Source organism: Tamandua tetradactyla, chromosome 7 (assembly GCF_023851605.1).
Source record: "Tamandua tetradactyla isolate mTamTet1 chromosome 7, mTamTet1.pri, whole genome shotgun sequence".
Lineage (NCBI taxonomy): Eukaryota > Metazoa > Chordata > Mammalia > Pilosa > Myrmecophagidae > Tamandua > Tamandua tetradactyla.
This window is the reverse complement of record NC_135333.1, coordinates 69166081-69180516: the sequence shown is the minus strand read 5'-3', so window position 1 is coordinate 69180516 and position 14436 is coordinate 69166081. Positions and strand designations below refer to the sequence as shown.

The 14436-nt window shown below is 48.9% G+C and overlaps 1 protein-coding gene across 2 annotated transcripts; it reads right to left on the bottom strand.

The window, feature by feature from the left end:
* Nucleotides 1–94: 94 nt before the first annotated feature.
* Nucleotides 95–14417, bottom strand: USP5 (ubiquitin specific peptidase 5). Of its 2 annotated transcripts, none has more exons than XM_077169881.1 (20): nucleotides 14226–14417; nucleotides 11315–11440; nucleotides 11017–11083; nucleotides 10708–10841; nucleotides 10414–10559; nucleotides 10035–10219; nucleotides 9488–9582; nucleotides 6996–7189; nucleotides 6179–6250; nucleotides 5773–5860; nucleotides 5557–5682; nucleotides 4950–5103; nucleotides 4448–4622; nucleotides 3712–3800; nucleotides 2984–3175; nucleotides 2352–2495; nucleotides 2126–2271; nucleotides 1779–1932; nucleotides 1403–1487; nucleotides 95–750 (listed from the first exon to the last, which is right to left on the bottom strand). In XM_077169881.1, the coding sequence occupies exons 1-20, from the start codon at nucleotides 14334–14336 to the stop codon at nucleotides 657–659; spliced, it is 2577 nt and encodes an 858-aa protein (XP_077025996.1). In that variant the 5' UTR covers nucleotides 14337–14417; the 3' UTR covers nucleotides 95–656. The 2 variants fall into 2 exon arrangements, with proteins under 2 accessions (XP_077025996.1, XP_077025997.1); XM_077169882.1 differs by having other exon boundaries at nucleotides 3053–3175; nucleotides 14226–14416.
* Nucleotides 14418–14436: the final 19 nt, after the last annotated feature.

Genomic DNA, 14436 nt, shown 5'->3' with positions numbered 1-14436 from the left:
TTCTAGACCGAGTAAAGAGAGAATTGCCTATGAAGGGGGCAAGGGGACAGCTAGCCCCAGGGCAGGTAAACTGTTCTCAAAGAAACAAGCAGAATGCAAGTTAGCCATTTACTTTTATTCACATCGTGTATTTTGGCATTTTCCAGAGGACAGGGAAGAGACAGGGTGGAGAGAAGACTGAGGCAGGAGGGTGAGGAGGGCCACCATTTCCCTCATACCCCTTGCCAACCACACAGGGAGCAAACACAAAGGGGGAGGGGGGGCACAGACACTCCCTCCCCTGGAAGAGGATGCACAAAGCTACACTCACACACATACACACAAATAAGCCACCCCCCCCCCGCGTCACACCAAGGGGCTGGGCAAGATTACACAGAGAAGCAGAGCACTATGGATTCAAGGGATGGGAAGCAACAAAGTCTCCTTACAGATAGGCGGTTGGCCCCCTCCCTTCCCCTTCCCATGCTATCCTCAAAGTCTAGAGAGTGCCCCCTCCCTTTTGCTTGGCCATTTGCTAATGGCCTTCTGCTTCTTCCCTGCTGCGAACGAAAAAAAAAGGGAACAGAGCAAGGGCTGAGGTCCATCCCTCAGCCTCTTATCTCTCATGCCGAATTGGCTGTCCCCTGCCCTCCGTGGTAAGGGGTCAGGGCAGGCTCTTAGCTGGCCACTCTCTGGTAGAAGTAGATGTAGCCCAGGTCCTTGGGCGGCTTCTCAGAGGCACACACTTTTTGGTCATTGTAGATCACCCATCTGAGGAAGTAGAGAAAGCGACAGAAAAGGATGAACAAACTGGGCATCCCAAGGTGCATCAACTTAGTCCCTCAGACACAACCCCTGGGGTTGATCCTGATGATTCTAGGGCAAAAGGTTCCCAACATTCTCTGCCTAGGCCCCCCAACCTACAGTTTGCCTGCTACCTGTCCAATGGAAGTGTCCCAATCCCACCATAAGGGCCACTTTCCCTACTCTGTCTTCAGTTGCTCCAGTATCTTTACCACCTCTCCCCCATCCCCAATCCATTCCTGTTAAGCAGGGGTCAGCAAACTTTCTGCAAAGGGCCAGATAGTAAATATTTTAGGTTTTGAAGGCCATCTCATCTCTGACACAACTACTCAATTTCCTGTTGCAGCATGAAAACAATCATAGACAATATATGAAACAGTTAAGTGTGGCTGTGTTCCAATAAAACTTTATTTACAAAAGCATGTGGCTAGATTTGGCCCCTGGGCTGTGGTTTGCCAACACCCTACTGTGAGGCATTCTCTCAATCTCTGGTGTGTTTGAGCCCCCTATTGGGTAGTCCTTTACCTTCTCACACAAATGTTCTGAAGACATCCAGGGTAGCCTTCCTCACTGCCACCACCACTTCCCCATGTGAAATGCACACGGCCAGCCCCCTCACCTGCCCTCCTTCTTGATATGGCAGACGTAGTGACCACACATGGTAGAGGTGCCCATGTGGCTAATGAAGGCAAAGAGCTGATACTCTAGGGAAGAAGAAAGAGGGCAGAGAAGAACATGGGAGAGGAATCCTTGAGTGCCTGTCCAAAGATACATCTAATAGCTCTAAGTCAACACAGGAGTTTCAGGGAATATGAGTATATATTGGGTTTAAAGGCCCTTTCAGCCTCCCATCCTCAGAAGTCATCTTAGTTGAAGGAGGCATGTGATCACTCTGACCCTTGAGGAAAACAGAGCAGCTGCCTGGGAAGGAGGGATCTGAAGTAGTGGATTCGTTAGATTTCATCAGGCCTGGCCTGTGTCCCGGGGACACTTACTTCCAGGTCCATCCCGAACTTTAGGTCCAACTGGCACAGACTCAGAGATGGAGTCGGCAGCTGAGCGGCCCTCTGAGATGTCCATGGCGGCTTCAGCATCCAGGTCATCAATGTGACTGAAGATCCAGTCCACAGCCCGTTCTAAGCTATTGTTCTTGGAGAGGAGGGAAACATTACTTTTTAAAACAAGTCCTGGGGCCCCAGCTCTTTCATCACAGCCACCAAAGGGTGGAACCCCAGTCTTGGACACCCTCTACCCATAGTCCAGGTTTACAAAGGATAGAATCTCACTTCCACCTGCTCTGTCCCCAGGGCCCCAACTCTTCAGATGGAACAACAGCTCATACCGTGGCCCGCAGAGCCTTCAGGGCCTGGTCCCGGGAGAAACCCATAGAAACAATGGTGGTCACACAGTCCTCAGGCGGGGGATCGGCAGCTGCACTTGTGGAGCCAGGCCCGCTGGAGCCAGGCAGGATGAGGGGGTTGGCAAAATCTGTCAGGATGCAAAGGGTGGATGTGTGTTGGGGGGATGATGGCAGCCCAGCCCCTGCCCTGTCACCCATCCCTACCTACCGGGATCGTCCATGTGTGACATGACCCAGTTCATGGCCGCCTCGGCCCCGCTATTGCCTGTATAGTAGACAGCTTTCCGGCAGGCATCCATCGGGAAGCCCATCTCTACCAGCTGGATGATGACTGATTCATCCAACATGGGCGCTGGGGGAAGGGAATTGTGGCACAGTGACCTGACCCCTCGGGGAACAATCTGCCCTCCTCCCTCCCATAGTCCAGCCCCCCAACCCTTTTCCAACTACCCATTCCATGTATTTTTATAAAACTTATTCTAGAACTAAAACAACCACACAAAAGAATGAGAGTCCAGTATTCTAAAGGCACAGAAACAAGGCTTAAGATCCCCCATTATCCCCTTCCCTCCATATTCGCAAAGAATGGGTCCCATTTCTGAAGCATGATATGCCACTCCACCCCACCTCTTGCCTCAAAGGAGGTAACAAGGGTGGAGAGGCAATTAGCCAGAGCCACTGCCATCCACACAGAGAAGTGGCCAAGAGTGCTCTAGTTGATCCCCAGGTCCATCAAAACTGGGCAGAAGAAATTTAAAAGGGAGGACAGGAGAAACATAAAGAACAGGGTTGGGGTGGGGGAAGCAGCAAAGGAGAGACACAGGAAAAAGAGTCACTAACATGTTGGAGAAGAGAAGTGAGGGGAGCAGAAGGAGTCTTCGTCTTCGTTGCCATAGAAACCAAGGCTACCTTTGGGTTCATCTGGAGTGACCAGGGGTGGGGCAATGTCAGGCAGCTCCTCCTCTCCAGGTTGCAACCCTGTACCCCTCAACTGGGAGATGTCAAGTTCCTCTGGCATCTCAATCGACACGTCTGCAATTGGCACAACAGGAAAATGATCACCTTAGCAGTTTTCTGAGGACTTCCTTGGAAAAGCACTTAAGAGGAATCTCAAGCCCCTGCCCCAGGCTTGGAACTACTCTGTAACCAGCAGCTGCTAAGAGCAGAATGAATCTGAGGAGCCCCAGTGGAGGAAAAGTAATAGTGGGTCTGGGAGTCAGGAGGCCTGGATTCTAGCCCTGGATCTACCATGATGAGCTACAGATAAGGAAGGGGCCTCCAATGTGTGCCACAGAAATGTGATACTTCTGTGGACCTCAACTTCCTCATCTAGAAAATGAAGTTAAATTAGAAGTTCTCAAATTATAGTTGTCAGGGGTCTGTAAGACCCATGACAATTGTTTTGAAATTATCAAAATGACAACAAATTATGAAGATAAAACTATGAAAATCACTTTTGGTTGCAAATCATAACTGCAAAATCAATGAAAGGATGGTTTACATGTGTTAAGGTCCCTTCTTATTCTAGTACTTTTTCTGCTTAACCTCCCTTGTCCCAGCCACCATACCCAGTTTCTTGGGCACCCAGTCTAAGCCGAAGGTGAACTTCTTGATCTGGATGACCAGGTAGTCAGGGAATGAGGCAAACCGTGTGGTCCTAGGGAAGAGAGAATGTCCTGGTACCCAGGGAATCCCCCAAGGTTCTCCTCTCCTCAAACCCCCACCCCGGGGTTCAGTCTCTTGTAGGGAGAAGACCTAATAGCCCAGAAGATGTTCTATACTCTTATCTTCCCCTAGGGAGGGACAAGGTCTCTGCAGGTAAGGAGCAGCAAAGCCCTACTAGAGAGGAAGGCTATCTTAGTAGCAGGAGCAGCAAAGGGGCAGGTAGTTGAATTCCCTTCAGACCAGAGGACTCTTTCTGATCTTAAGCCTGTGCCAATGACGTGGCTAGGCAAAAAGTAAGACTACTTGCTGGAAATCTAAATCCTGCCTACAATGGCTACTAAGTGCCTATGCTCTACCACAGCTGAAAGAGGGAGTGGAGAGAGGCCGCACTAGAAAGCAGACCCTGCACAATGGGAGAAATGGGAGAGGAAGCAGGTCACAGTAACAGATGCAGTAGTCACCCTTGTCTACTCTTGCTAGGGCCTCTCAGTTCCCTCTGGGGCAATTACAGCCCTAATGGATTCACTGTTGAGACTTCAACCACAAAAGGGTGAAATAAGGAGAAAGAGGCCAAAAGTTATCTTTTGGGTTTACTCTGACATAGGCCCAAAGCCTTAGGCCAAGATCTACAGGACTTACTTGACAGCGACTGACTTGGCTTGCAGAGCCGTGCTCCAGAAGTCATCCACCTGCTCAGGGGCCCCATAGGCCTCCAGGCAGGAAGTGAAGGGCACCTGGGCCCGAACGAGTTCTGGCAGTGGCAGCTTCTCCTCTTCAGCTTGCCGTTTCTTCTCCTCATACTCCAGAAGCTCCTCTGGTGATAAATTGATGGGACCCTTCAGAGGGTACTGCCTCTTTCCTTCCTTAGCCTTGCCCCACTGACTGTCAGTCCATGACAACTACAGTTCCTCTCCACACCCTGACACAGGTGTGCATGTGAGCCAGCCCCTTCTTCTCAACAAAGCTCTGCTACGGGCAAGGTGAACCCTCCCATCCCCAATGGGTGTATCCTCCGGCGGATAGAGCAAGGCACACGATGGGCTGTTTTTTTGTCCAGGGTTTTGGTCCTGTAGGTACCCAAGCACCCCTCACAGACCTTAGCCTCTAATCACACTTAAGCCTTGCTGACCACACAACCCACCTTTGTTAAGGGCTGCATCCATGGGCACAGGCAGCTGCATGATGTAGTCAACTCGCTGGGTGTACTTAACCTTCTCAGTGGCCAGGCACTTGATCTTTTCCTCCACCAAGAAGCGGAACACTTCATTAGGATTTTCAGAGCTTCGGCAATTCCTCTATGGGAAATAAGCCTGGGTGGGGAGGTCTGGCATGGTTTGGGGGCCAAGAAGGTTCACTTGGAGTAGGAAGAAAAGAGAGTAGAAGGGAGCTGACCACTAAGAGGTGGGGGAATGGGGGAGGGAGTGTAAGAGTGCAAGCCTTCCCCAGTTAACTCCCCCTCCCTGGCTCCGGTCCCATCACAGCACTGTGGGACTCAGTTGGAATGTGCTAGTGTTTTTCTTTATAGCATTGAGTATTTTCATACTGTTTTGAGTGCATCCTTAATTAGACTACAAGCTCATCAAGTGTAAGATCATTGCCTTTACTATTCTACTTGGGTGCAAAGGCTACTCCTGGGGAAGACTGTTGAGTTAGAGGGGTGGGACTGACAGAGGGAGAGAGAGGAGAGTGAACAGAAGGTAGATGAAAGAGGGAAGGATCCCCTCTCCCTCCATCTTCTAAGTCCTCACCTCTACCATGTTGATAAGGTGAAGGAAAAATTCCTGGGCGTCCTGCTGTCGGTTGGTGGAGAACTCAGGGTGGCCCTTGCCAACGAGGGCCTTGAACATCCGAGGAGCAATGCCATCTTGGATTTCCTAGGCAGAGCCAGAACTAGGATTCAGAGGTCACCAAGTGGCCCAGACCTCAGTTTCTCTATAATGAAAGGAGTGGAGTCCCAGACTGACCTTCTGTTCTGGCATCTGCTCCCCATCACCCGACTCTGGTGCTGGCTTAGAATACTCTCCGGAGAGAAGGCCATGGCCCAGCTTGGCCCTGCAATGATGTCCACAAAAACCATTTAGCTTCAGTAAATTGAACCCTAATGATCCTCTACACATCTATTATTATCCTTTCCTTCCCAACTCTTCAACCACTGCTCATGGCTCTCCTTAGAAACTCCCTAGATGGTTTCCACAAGAACCCAGCTCAAGGCAGAAAACATGCACAGAAGGTAGGAAGCTTATAAGAAAGCTTACAACAGGTGAGAGACTAAACTGCTGCCCACCCCAGGTGGTCATGGAGGAGAGGAAGTGCAAACAGCTAAAAGGTGAGGCTCTCCACAGCCTCTGCATATAGGGGCTCGCTACGTACACCTGGGTGCTGAAGTCCTGGGTAGGGTCCGTTGGGGCATTCTGAAAGATCTTCTCCAGCTTATCCACATACCTAAGTGCCAAGCAAAGGATAATTGGAGGGGCTTTGGCCTGGGCTCAGAGGAAAAGGAAAGGGAGTTATCTACTAATTTTAGTGAACAGGCTCTCCCCAGAGTAGGGAGTTACTGGTGGTTGAAGCTGGGATCCCACATCTTCCCCGCAACCTACCCTTTCCCCCTTCTCAACTTTGTCAACATGCAGTGTGCTCTGAGGCATTCTTTCCCTACCTCCTCCTCAGGATGGAGCCAGGGAAGGGAGAAGGCAGCCTGAGATTGGGATACAGTTCACAGTATACTGGATAGAATTCTAAATTTTCACATATGCAATAGGTCACTCCCAATTAGAAAGTAAACTCATTTATGCAAAGAATTTGCTTTTTATCTTAGTGCCCCAAACCCTCCCCTTTCCCCAAGTGCACATGTCCATATTAGGTGCTTGTCTGATGTCACTAGCCTAAAATAAAGACCACCTGCAAGCCCCTGAGCCAGACAGGAGGCCATGGAGAGCTCTGGGATTTGGTGTTCTGCTCTACAGTGGGATTTGGGTGTGTCTGGGTGGTGGTGGTACAGTTATAGAACTTGATCCTCTCACAGCAAACCAGCCGTAGTCTAAGAGGAACTATTCTGAGATGGGATAAAATGCAAAGGCACTAAGGGTGGCTAAAGGCAGAGTGTGCCCAGAGGCCGGCAACAAGGGAGAAGCCAGGGATGTTAGGGGTGCAGAGCTAAGGGGCTGGTAGTGGGAGGGATGTTACTCACTTCCTCTGGAAATCGGGGATGCTGAAGAGCACCTGGACGACGGAGTTGAGGTAGCAACTATTACCCAGGTTCCGGATGCCTGTGTAGCCAGGCCCAAACAGGGGCTTCAGGGGCACACCTGACTCCTGGATCAACTCCCATTCACCGATCCGCTGGTTCATATCTATCTCCAACTCAGTCATGGTCTTGTCTGTCTGCACAGGGACGGGGTATGTTAGACTGGACAAGAAACTCAACATTGTATTTTTTACACTGACCTCTCACAGGTCTCTAGTAATGCATACAGCTGGAGCCTAGAAATTGTCAAATCATAGACTCAAACATAGGAGACACAGTAGATACCATCTTGCCCATGTTCCTGAAGACCACAGGTAACTCCAGAGGCTGTTAAGTTATCAGGCCTCTGCCTGAATGAAGGAATGACATGAGTGAGATTGGCCTCTTTCTCTCTACCTGGAATGTTTCTGCCATCCCAAAGTTTTCCTTACTGGTCCTTCAGATCCCCATTTGAACATCACTTTCCCAGGGAAAAAATAGAGAATTTTTCCCTGTTTCTTTAGACTAGGCCAGGTCCCCTGCTAGAAACTACTGCAACACTTATACCTCTTGTTCACGATACCCACTGCACACAGTCTGTACTGTGTTTATTCACTTTAATGTGTGTGTGACTAATGTCTGTGTTTCCCTCTAGAATAACGAAGTCTATGAAAGCAAGGACCATGCCTATCTTATATGGTTTTTATGACGGGTACATAGTAGATACTCAGTAAGTATTCGGTGAATGAATATGTGACTCTAGAAAGTACTTCAAAAGGAAGCCCAGATAATTGGAACTGAAGGGATTCAGATTGTGCAACGGGATTGATTGTAAAAATTCAGAAATGGGTAGCAGAATACTACTTAACTGCAATACAATAATGTTAGAACACTGAATGAAGCTGAATGTGAGAATGATAGAGGGAGGAGGCCTAGGGGCACAAATGAAATCAGAAGGAAAGATATATGGTAAAGACTGAGATGGTATAATCTAGGAATGCCTACAGTGTATAATGATAGTGACTAAATGTACAAATTTAAAAATGTTTCGCATGAGGAAGAACAAAGGAATGTCAATAATGCAGGGTGTTGAAAATAGATGGTAATCAATATTTTAAAAGTTTAACTTATGTATAAGACTAAAGCAAAAAATGTTTATTTGGTACAAAATTTATATTTTGACTAGTGTATTTCGTAATATAACTTATGTGGACAGCTTAATTGAACACCATAAGTACATGGAACCTTAGGTAGGGCATGAGATTTTGTTGGTTTGTCCAGAGTGATGCCTCGATAAATCCCAGAAGGTCTTGAACAGTGATTAAAAAGTATTTGCAAAGTCCCCTTGGGGGAATGGTAAGAAAGGGGGAAATTCAACTTCCCCAAGTGGAGAATTCTTGATATTCTCATAAGCAGTGGGGACAACCAAAGCAATAGGCTGAGTCCCCAGTCCTGGGGTTTGTTCATATGAAACTTAATCCCACAAAGGATAGACTAAGCCTACTTAAAATTAGGCCTACAAGTCACCCCCAAGACAACCTCTTTTGTTGCTCAGATGTGGCCTCTCTCTCTCCAGCCAACAAAACAAGTAAATTCACCGCCCTCCCCCTGGCTACATGAGACATGACTCCCAGAGGTGTGGACCTTTCTGGCAACGTGGGACAGAAACCCTAGAATGAGCTGGGACTCAGCATCAAGGGATTGAGAAAACCTTCTTGACCAAAAGGGGGAAGAGTGAAATGAGACAAAATAAAGTGTCAATGGCTGAGAGATTCCAAACAGAGTCCAGAGGTTATTCTGGAGATTATTCTTATGCATTAAGTAGATATCACCTTATTATTCAAGATGTAATGGAGAGGCTGGAGGGAATTGCCTGAAAATGAAGAGCTGTGTTCCAGTAGCCATGTTTCTTGAAGATGTTTGTATAATGATATAGCTTTCAAAATGTGACTATGTGATTGTGAAAACCTTGTATCTGATGCTCCTTTTATCTACCTTATCAACAGACAAGTAAAACATACAGCATAAAACAATCATCTTCAAGAAACATGGCTACTGGAACACAGCTCTACATTTTCAGGCAGTTCCCTCTAGCCTCTCTGTTGTGCCTTAACTAAAAAAGTGATGTTTATTTAATGGGAATAACCTCCAGGATAACCTCTCGACTCTGTTTCACAATGTGACTGTGTGATTGTGAAAACCTTGTGTCTGATGCTTCTTTTATCTACCTGATGGACAGATGAGTAAAACACATGGATTAAAAATAAATAAATAATAGTGGGAACAAATGTTAAAATAAATTTAGTAGATTGAAAAAAAAAAAAAGGAAGCCCAGATATTCTTATGGGGACTGGGTTAATTATGGTAGCTCTCTCCCAAGCTCTACCTCAGCCTCAAGCAAGGAAGAAAGGCCTCCTAGAAGCAGAGTTTAGAATTTCAAGCTGAAGAGGTCTCACCTTCTGCATTTTCAGCATGTCAATGCCAAAGTGGGACAAATGCTCAGCCAGGTTTGGGTCCAGGACCATGTCATCCTCATCATATGAGTACACATCTAGGGCAGAAGCCGAACAGTGTTGGGGGAATGGGGTGTGGCTCAGGAGTCTCCTGGTTACCAATCCCATCCCTGCCCTGAAGAGGCCCTGGTGGGAAAGAGGGGCTGGCCTGTAAGGGTAACCCCTCCCGGCTCCTCTGAGAGCCATTCCAGGGTTGACTGTCAGAGAAGATAGAGTGAAACAGGGCGAGGACTGCAATTAATTACAATTCTGTCACTACTGGATAAGGAACTAGATGGGTTTGGAAGAATACTTACTAAACAGGTAACAGTGGTTACATCTAGGAAGGGAACTAAGATTGGGGGGTGATTAACTGGAGATTTAGTCACTACTGAAATATTTTCATTTTTTACCAAGAGGCTATATTCACATACAATTCATATAATGTGAAATTAATGAAAATTAAAACACATTTAAGTGTGGGGTAGATGGAAGAGAGGGAGGGTATTACCAGCTCCATCAGGAGTAATGGTGCCCAGCTTGACAGCCAATGGATAGCCCGTCTCCCTGTAGTGCTCCACAGCGTGGTTGTTGCCCCCACTGCCATCGAAGTAGCGTCGGCCACAGAGGATGGAGCCATCTGTCAGGTTGAGCCACAGGTTCTCTCTCATGTCACACTTGGAGCATTTCCAGCCACTGACCCAGGGGGAAGAAAATTAGCTGACACACAGGTCAGGGGTACATGGGGGTGGTAGAGAGAGGAGGCTCTAGAGGCCCCTGCCAGTCCCAAGATCCCTCCCATTTCTCCCTACATTCCCCTCCCTGCCCTGCTCCCTACACTCTATCCCACCAGATCCCCCAGTAGGCGGCTGGGGTGGGCCAGGCCTCACCAGGGAGGGATTCGAGCAGGGTTGTCCAACTGCTTGACGCTGAAGGCATGCTTAGACACTTGCCGTACTTCCCCATCCCAGGCCTGCACCTCCTGCTTGCGGGAGGCTGAGTCAGCTGACAGTAGGGCTTCCACTGCACTGGTCACCTGGGGGAAGCAGAGGGTCAGAGATGGTACCCAACGCTAGCCCCGCGTGACCCTCTACCCTCCAACCCTTTGTTAGTGCTTGCCCAACACATCGCTCCTCCAGCCCGGCTGCCCTAGAATCCTTGGCAGGGTGTGAAGGTAATCATACCCGATCTCTGACAATGTCAGGAAGCCCACCCAACCCATCCCGGGCAATCTCCAGGTAATCTGGCAAAATGACAATCTTCACATCTTCATCATATTCAAACTTCTCCTCGGTGAGGTCAAACCCGCCTTCCACACCTGGTGGGATAGGGAAAAAGAGGAAGAGTAGGGCAACCCCCATAGGTCAGTGTCACTCCTCTGATATAGCCCTTTATTTAGTCCCCTCTAAGTCAGGCTAAGTTTGGGGCTTTCCTGGTACCTCTAACAACAGGAAAAACCAACTCAGAGGGAACAACACTACCGCGGTGCTCACCAATAGCCAGCCGGGTGGGCTTCTTACGGGGGGGGTCTCCAGTGCCTGTAGTAGGGTCCTCCTCTTTCTGCAACGAGGCAGAAAAAGCACGATCAGCAATGAACACAAGGGAAGGGACAAACGGGGAGGACGGGGAGGATGGAGTGGGTTAATCCAGGAAGAGAGTAGAGCTAAAGAACATCTGAACTGAGTTTTAATGACACTAGGAGGTCAAAATGGAACAGAAGAGATTTGAAACAGGTGCCCTGTGGTCTGTGTCTACCCTAGCCCCAATCCTTACCCCAGTCCCTTCCCCTACCAGGTGCCGGATCCGCCGGAGGTGCAGGTAGACCCGCTGGCCTGTCTTGTTGTAGTGCCTCTCCACATACTGTTTTCCAAAGCCCAGGAATGTGTTCATGCAGATGTAGAGGCCACCCTCAGACTCCTGCAGGGCAAGAGGCAGGGGAGGACACAGAAGTAGAATGAAGCCTTGCCAAGTGGGGAAACCAAAGACCTGGGGTCAGAAACTCCTGATCCCCAGAACAAAGGGTTCTTCACAAATTCTTTAGCCTTGTGGGACCTGGTATATGGCTAAGATTCTTTCCACTTCTTCCTGTGACTCCATTAAGAGCCAACAAGCACATGAGGGGCTGAGGAACACCTGTCAGTCACCTTTCATCTTCCCTCTTGCTCCTTCTTTGAGCTTTGGAGCCCTCCAATCAATTGCAGAGAACTCACTCCCTTCACCTCTTTCCTACAGCCAAGAGATCTGGAACGTAAATGGAGATTAAATGTTGTGGACTTTCAGTGCTAGAGATTACATTCAGAGGGAAAAGATCCTTTCTTGGGAGAAAAAAACCCTGTATGTCAGCCACTGAATTCAAACCAAGAACACTTGAGATTAATCCTATCTGATCTCTATGACTCAGAAAATCTTCCAGACTGGAAGAGCAGAGATCCAGCATCTGAATGGGATGCCTACCTAACTCCTGAGCTCCCCAGCAAGACCAAACCTTTCCTTTACCACACTCTACTACATGGCCAAGCCATGGTCCACTCTGAGCCTTTTCACTCCTCTTCTGCCAAAGCCTCACCCCAGGAGAACAATGCCTTGTTTGGGTTTCACAGCTCAACCTGGATCCAGTCTAGCAGGGACATGAAGTGCAACATTTCCTAGCCACCATCCTGCCCGCTCCCTGCCCTCTGAGGAATAACTAAGAACTCCACTGAAGTTCAATCTACCTACAACTTCAGTGCCATCCCTTTCCTACAACAATCTACCAACACTTGCTGAGACAGCTAGAACACACACAATCCAGGAAGAATATAAGGAAAGACAAGTATCCAGCCAGAATCATAATGGAGGAGGGCGGATGGGCTTCCCCTAAGGCTGAAAAAGTTCATCAGTTTCTTTGTACATAGAGTGATGGAGAAGGTGGAGGAGGAAATCGGAGATATTATCAAAGTCTTCCCTCAGATCCAAGGCTTTGATCAACAACAGGCATTTCTTCCTAGAATAAAAGCTTCTGTGGCCCTGAAAAATTATCTGCTGTGATATTAAAAATAGGGTACTGCCTAAGGCAGTTCTTACTCTTATAGATTGTTCTGTACCACTCCCAAGAACAATGTGGACTGCAGTGTTCATGATCAACTAGCGCATTTCCCACTAGGGATGTTGCCTAGCTTTCTTTCCCCATGAACCCAATTTGAAGATAATCAAATATGCTGAAAGTTGGTTAACAAAGCAACTAGGCCACCCTGGAGACCTCTTGACTTGGGGAGTGAAAAGGAAAGTGTCAGAAGATTATAAAAACCCTTTTTGGATTATTCAAAGCAGTTACTAAGGAGAGAGACAAGAGTGAATAGAGGTGTAATGAGAGACCCACTGACTTCTACCATTTTCAGGGAATTAAGTAAAACCTTTCTCTCCTGAGAAAAGTAGTGCTTTTCCATGCAACGGATAAACTGGGAGGAATGTGGGATCTCTGTAGTGATTAAACTCCTCTGTCGGAAATTAAAGATGGTCGTTTCACCAAGGATTGGGTACACTGGAGCTTAGGAGTCCTCTTTTACCTCTGCCAAAGCCAGACCTCAGAGGCAGCATAGGATCTGAGGCCCAGATTGAAGTGTAGCAAGTCAAGCAAACAACAAATCACGGTGATGATCCTGAACTTAGTCTTAGATCATGCTGCTATACTCAGCATTGGTGATGCATTAATGAAGTCTTTCCTCTCTGACTTGCAGTTTTCTGGCCATGAGCTGGTCTGGCTGAACACCCTTGGCAGGGCCCAGCAGCGGCTTGAGGGGAGGGCTGGTGAGGGGGCGGATCCCAACTAGGCTGCTGCCCTCTCAGTTCAGGCTCTGGCCTGGCCCGAGGCTTGTCTCGGTTTGAGGGTGACACAGAAAGGCAGAACTACAAGAAGGGAGGCACCGGGTGGAGCCTGCAAAACGTGAAGCATGGTGTGGGTGGTGGCTTTGTCTAACTAATCAAGAGTGGAAGCCACGATAGGAAACGGGTCTTGGCATCCCCCAGGAAATAAATCATTTTTTCTGGGAATACTTGAATGGGATTCCCTCTGCTGTCCGTGATGGGCGGAAAAATGGGTGGGGGTCATAGCTATAGTTCACCTAAAATGAGAATTTCCTCTCCTCTTTCCTCCCCGTCCTACCACAAATCACTCACCTTCCCGCCCCGTCTATATTACCCATGGGTGGAGGCTCCCTAACTCGGCCTTCCTCAGAACCGGTTTTCTTCATACCCCACTTCCCGACTACTAACTACCTAGGACCCGCAGTCCCCACCCTCCACCCTCGGTCCAGAATGGAGGAGGGTGCCCCCATCCCTCCCACACGAGACTACAAAACCCGAAGAGCCATGCGCAACAGGCACGGCCAACACCCAGGCCTCGGAGGGATCTACCTGGGGGATGTAGTCCCACGGTCGCGTTATACCCTTAGTTTAGAACGGCAAAGAGGGGAGGGAGAGACTACAATCCCCATAGTACTCCACGTGGCAGGGCGCGAGCAAGTTGAACGCGGTGGCTTCCGGGGCCGGTAGTCATACGACAATCCCCAGTTAATGAAAAGCAACGGCGGCAAAGACCGTGGGAGACTACAAATCCCACAGTGCACTGCGGGAAGGCGGTACCCCAAGCCTTGCAGGCCCCGGCAGAATGACCAGGGCGATGGAAGGAAGTCATGCTCGCTGCGGGCGTGGGGAGTGGGCTTACCGGTGTATCGAAGGAGAAGGCGCACTCGTCTTTGTGGACCCGGTCACCAGCCTTAGGGACTCGGATCGTCGGTAGTACTGACAGCAGCGCCTCCTCACTCAGCTCCGCCATGACACCGGCAGCAGCTCTTCCACGCACAGCAGCTCCCACCGTGCCTAGTCCCCCACCCCCTGCCCTTCCCGTCCAATGAGCACGACTCGTTAGGTGCATG

Bases quoted from the DNA above. Each gene is read 5' to 3' on its own strand.
- USP5 (XM_077169881.1), bottom strand. From the start codon at position 14,336: ATGGCGGAGCTGAGTGAGGAGGCGCTGCTGTCAGTACTACCGACGATC. The intron at 11,441-14,225 runs GTAAGCCCACTC...CTTGCCCTGCAG, and splicing joins CCTTCTCCTTCGATACACCG to GAGTCTGAGGGTGGCCTCTA. The intron at 5,861-6,178 runs GTACGTAGCGAG...ACATCATTGCAG, and splicing joins CAGGACTTCAGCACCCAGGT to GGCCAAGCTGGGCCATGGCC.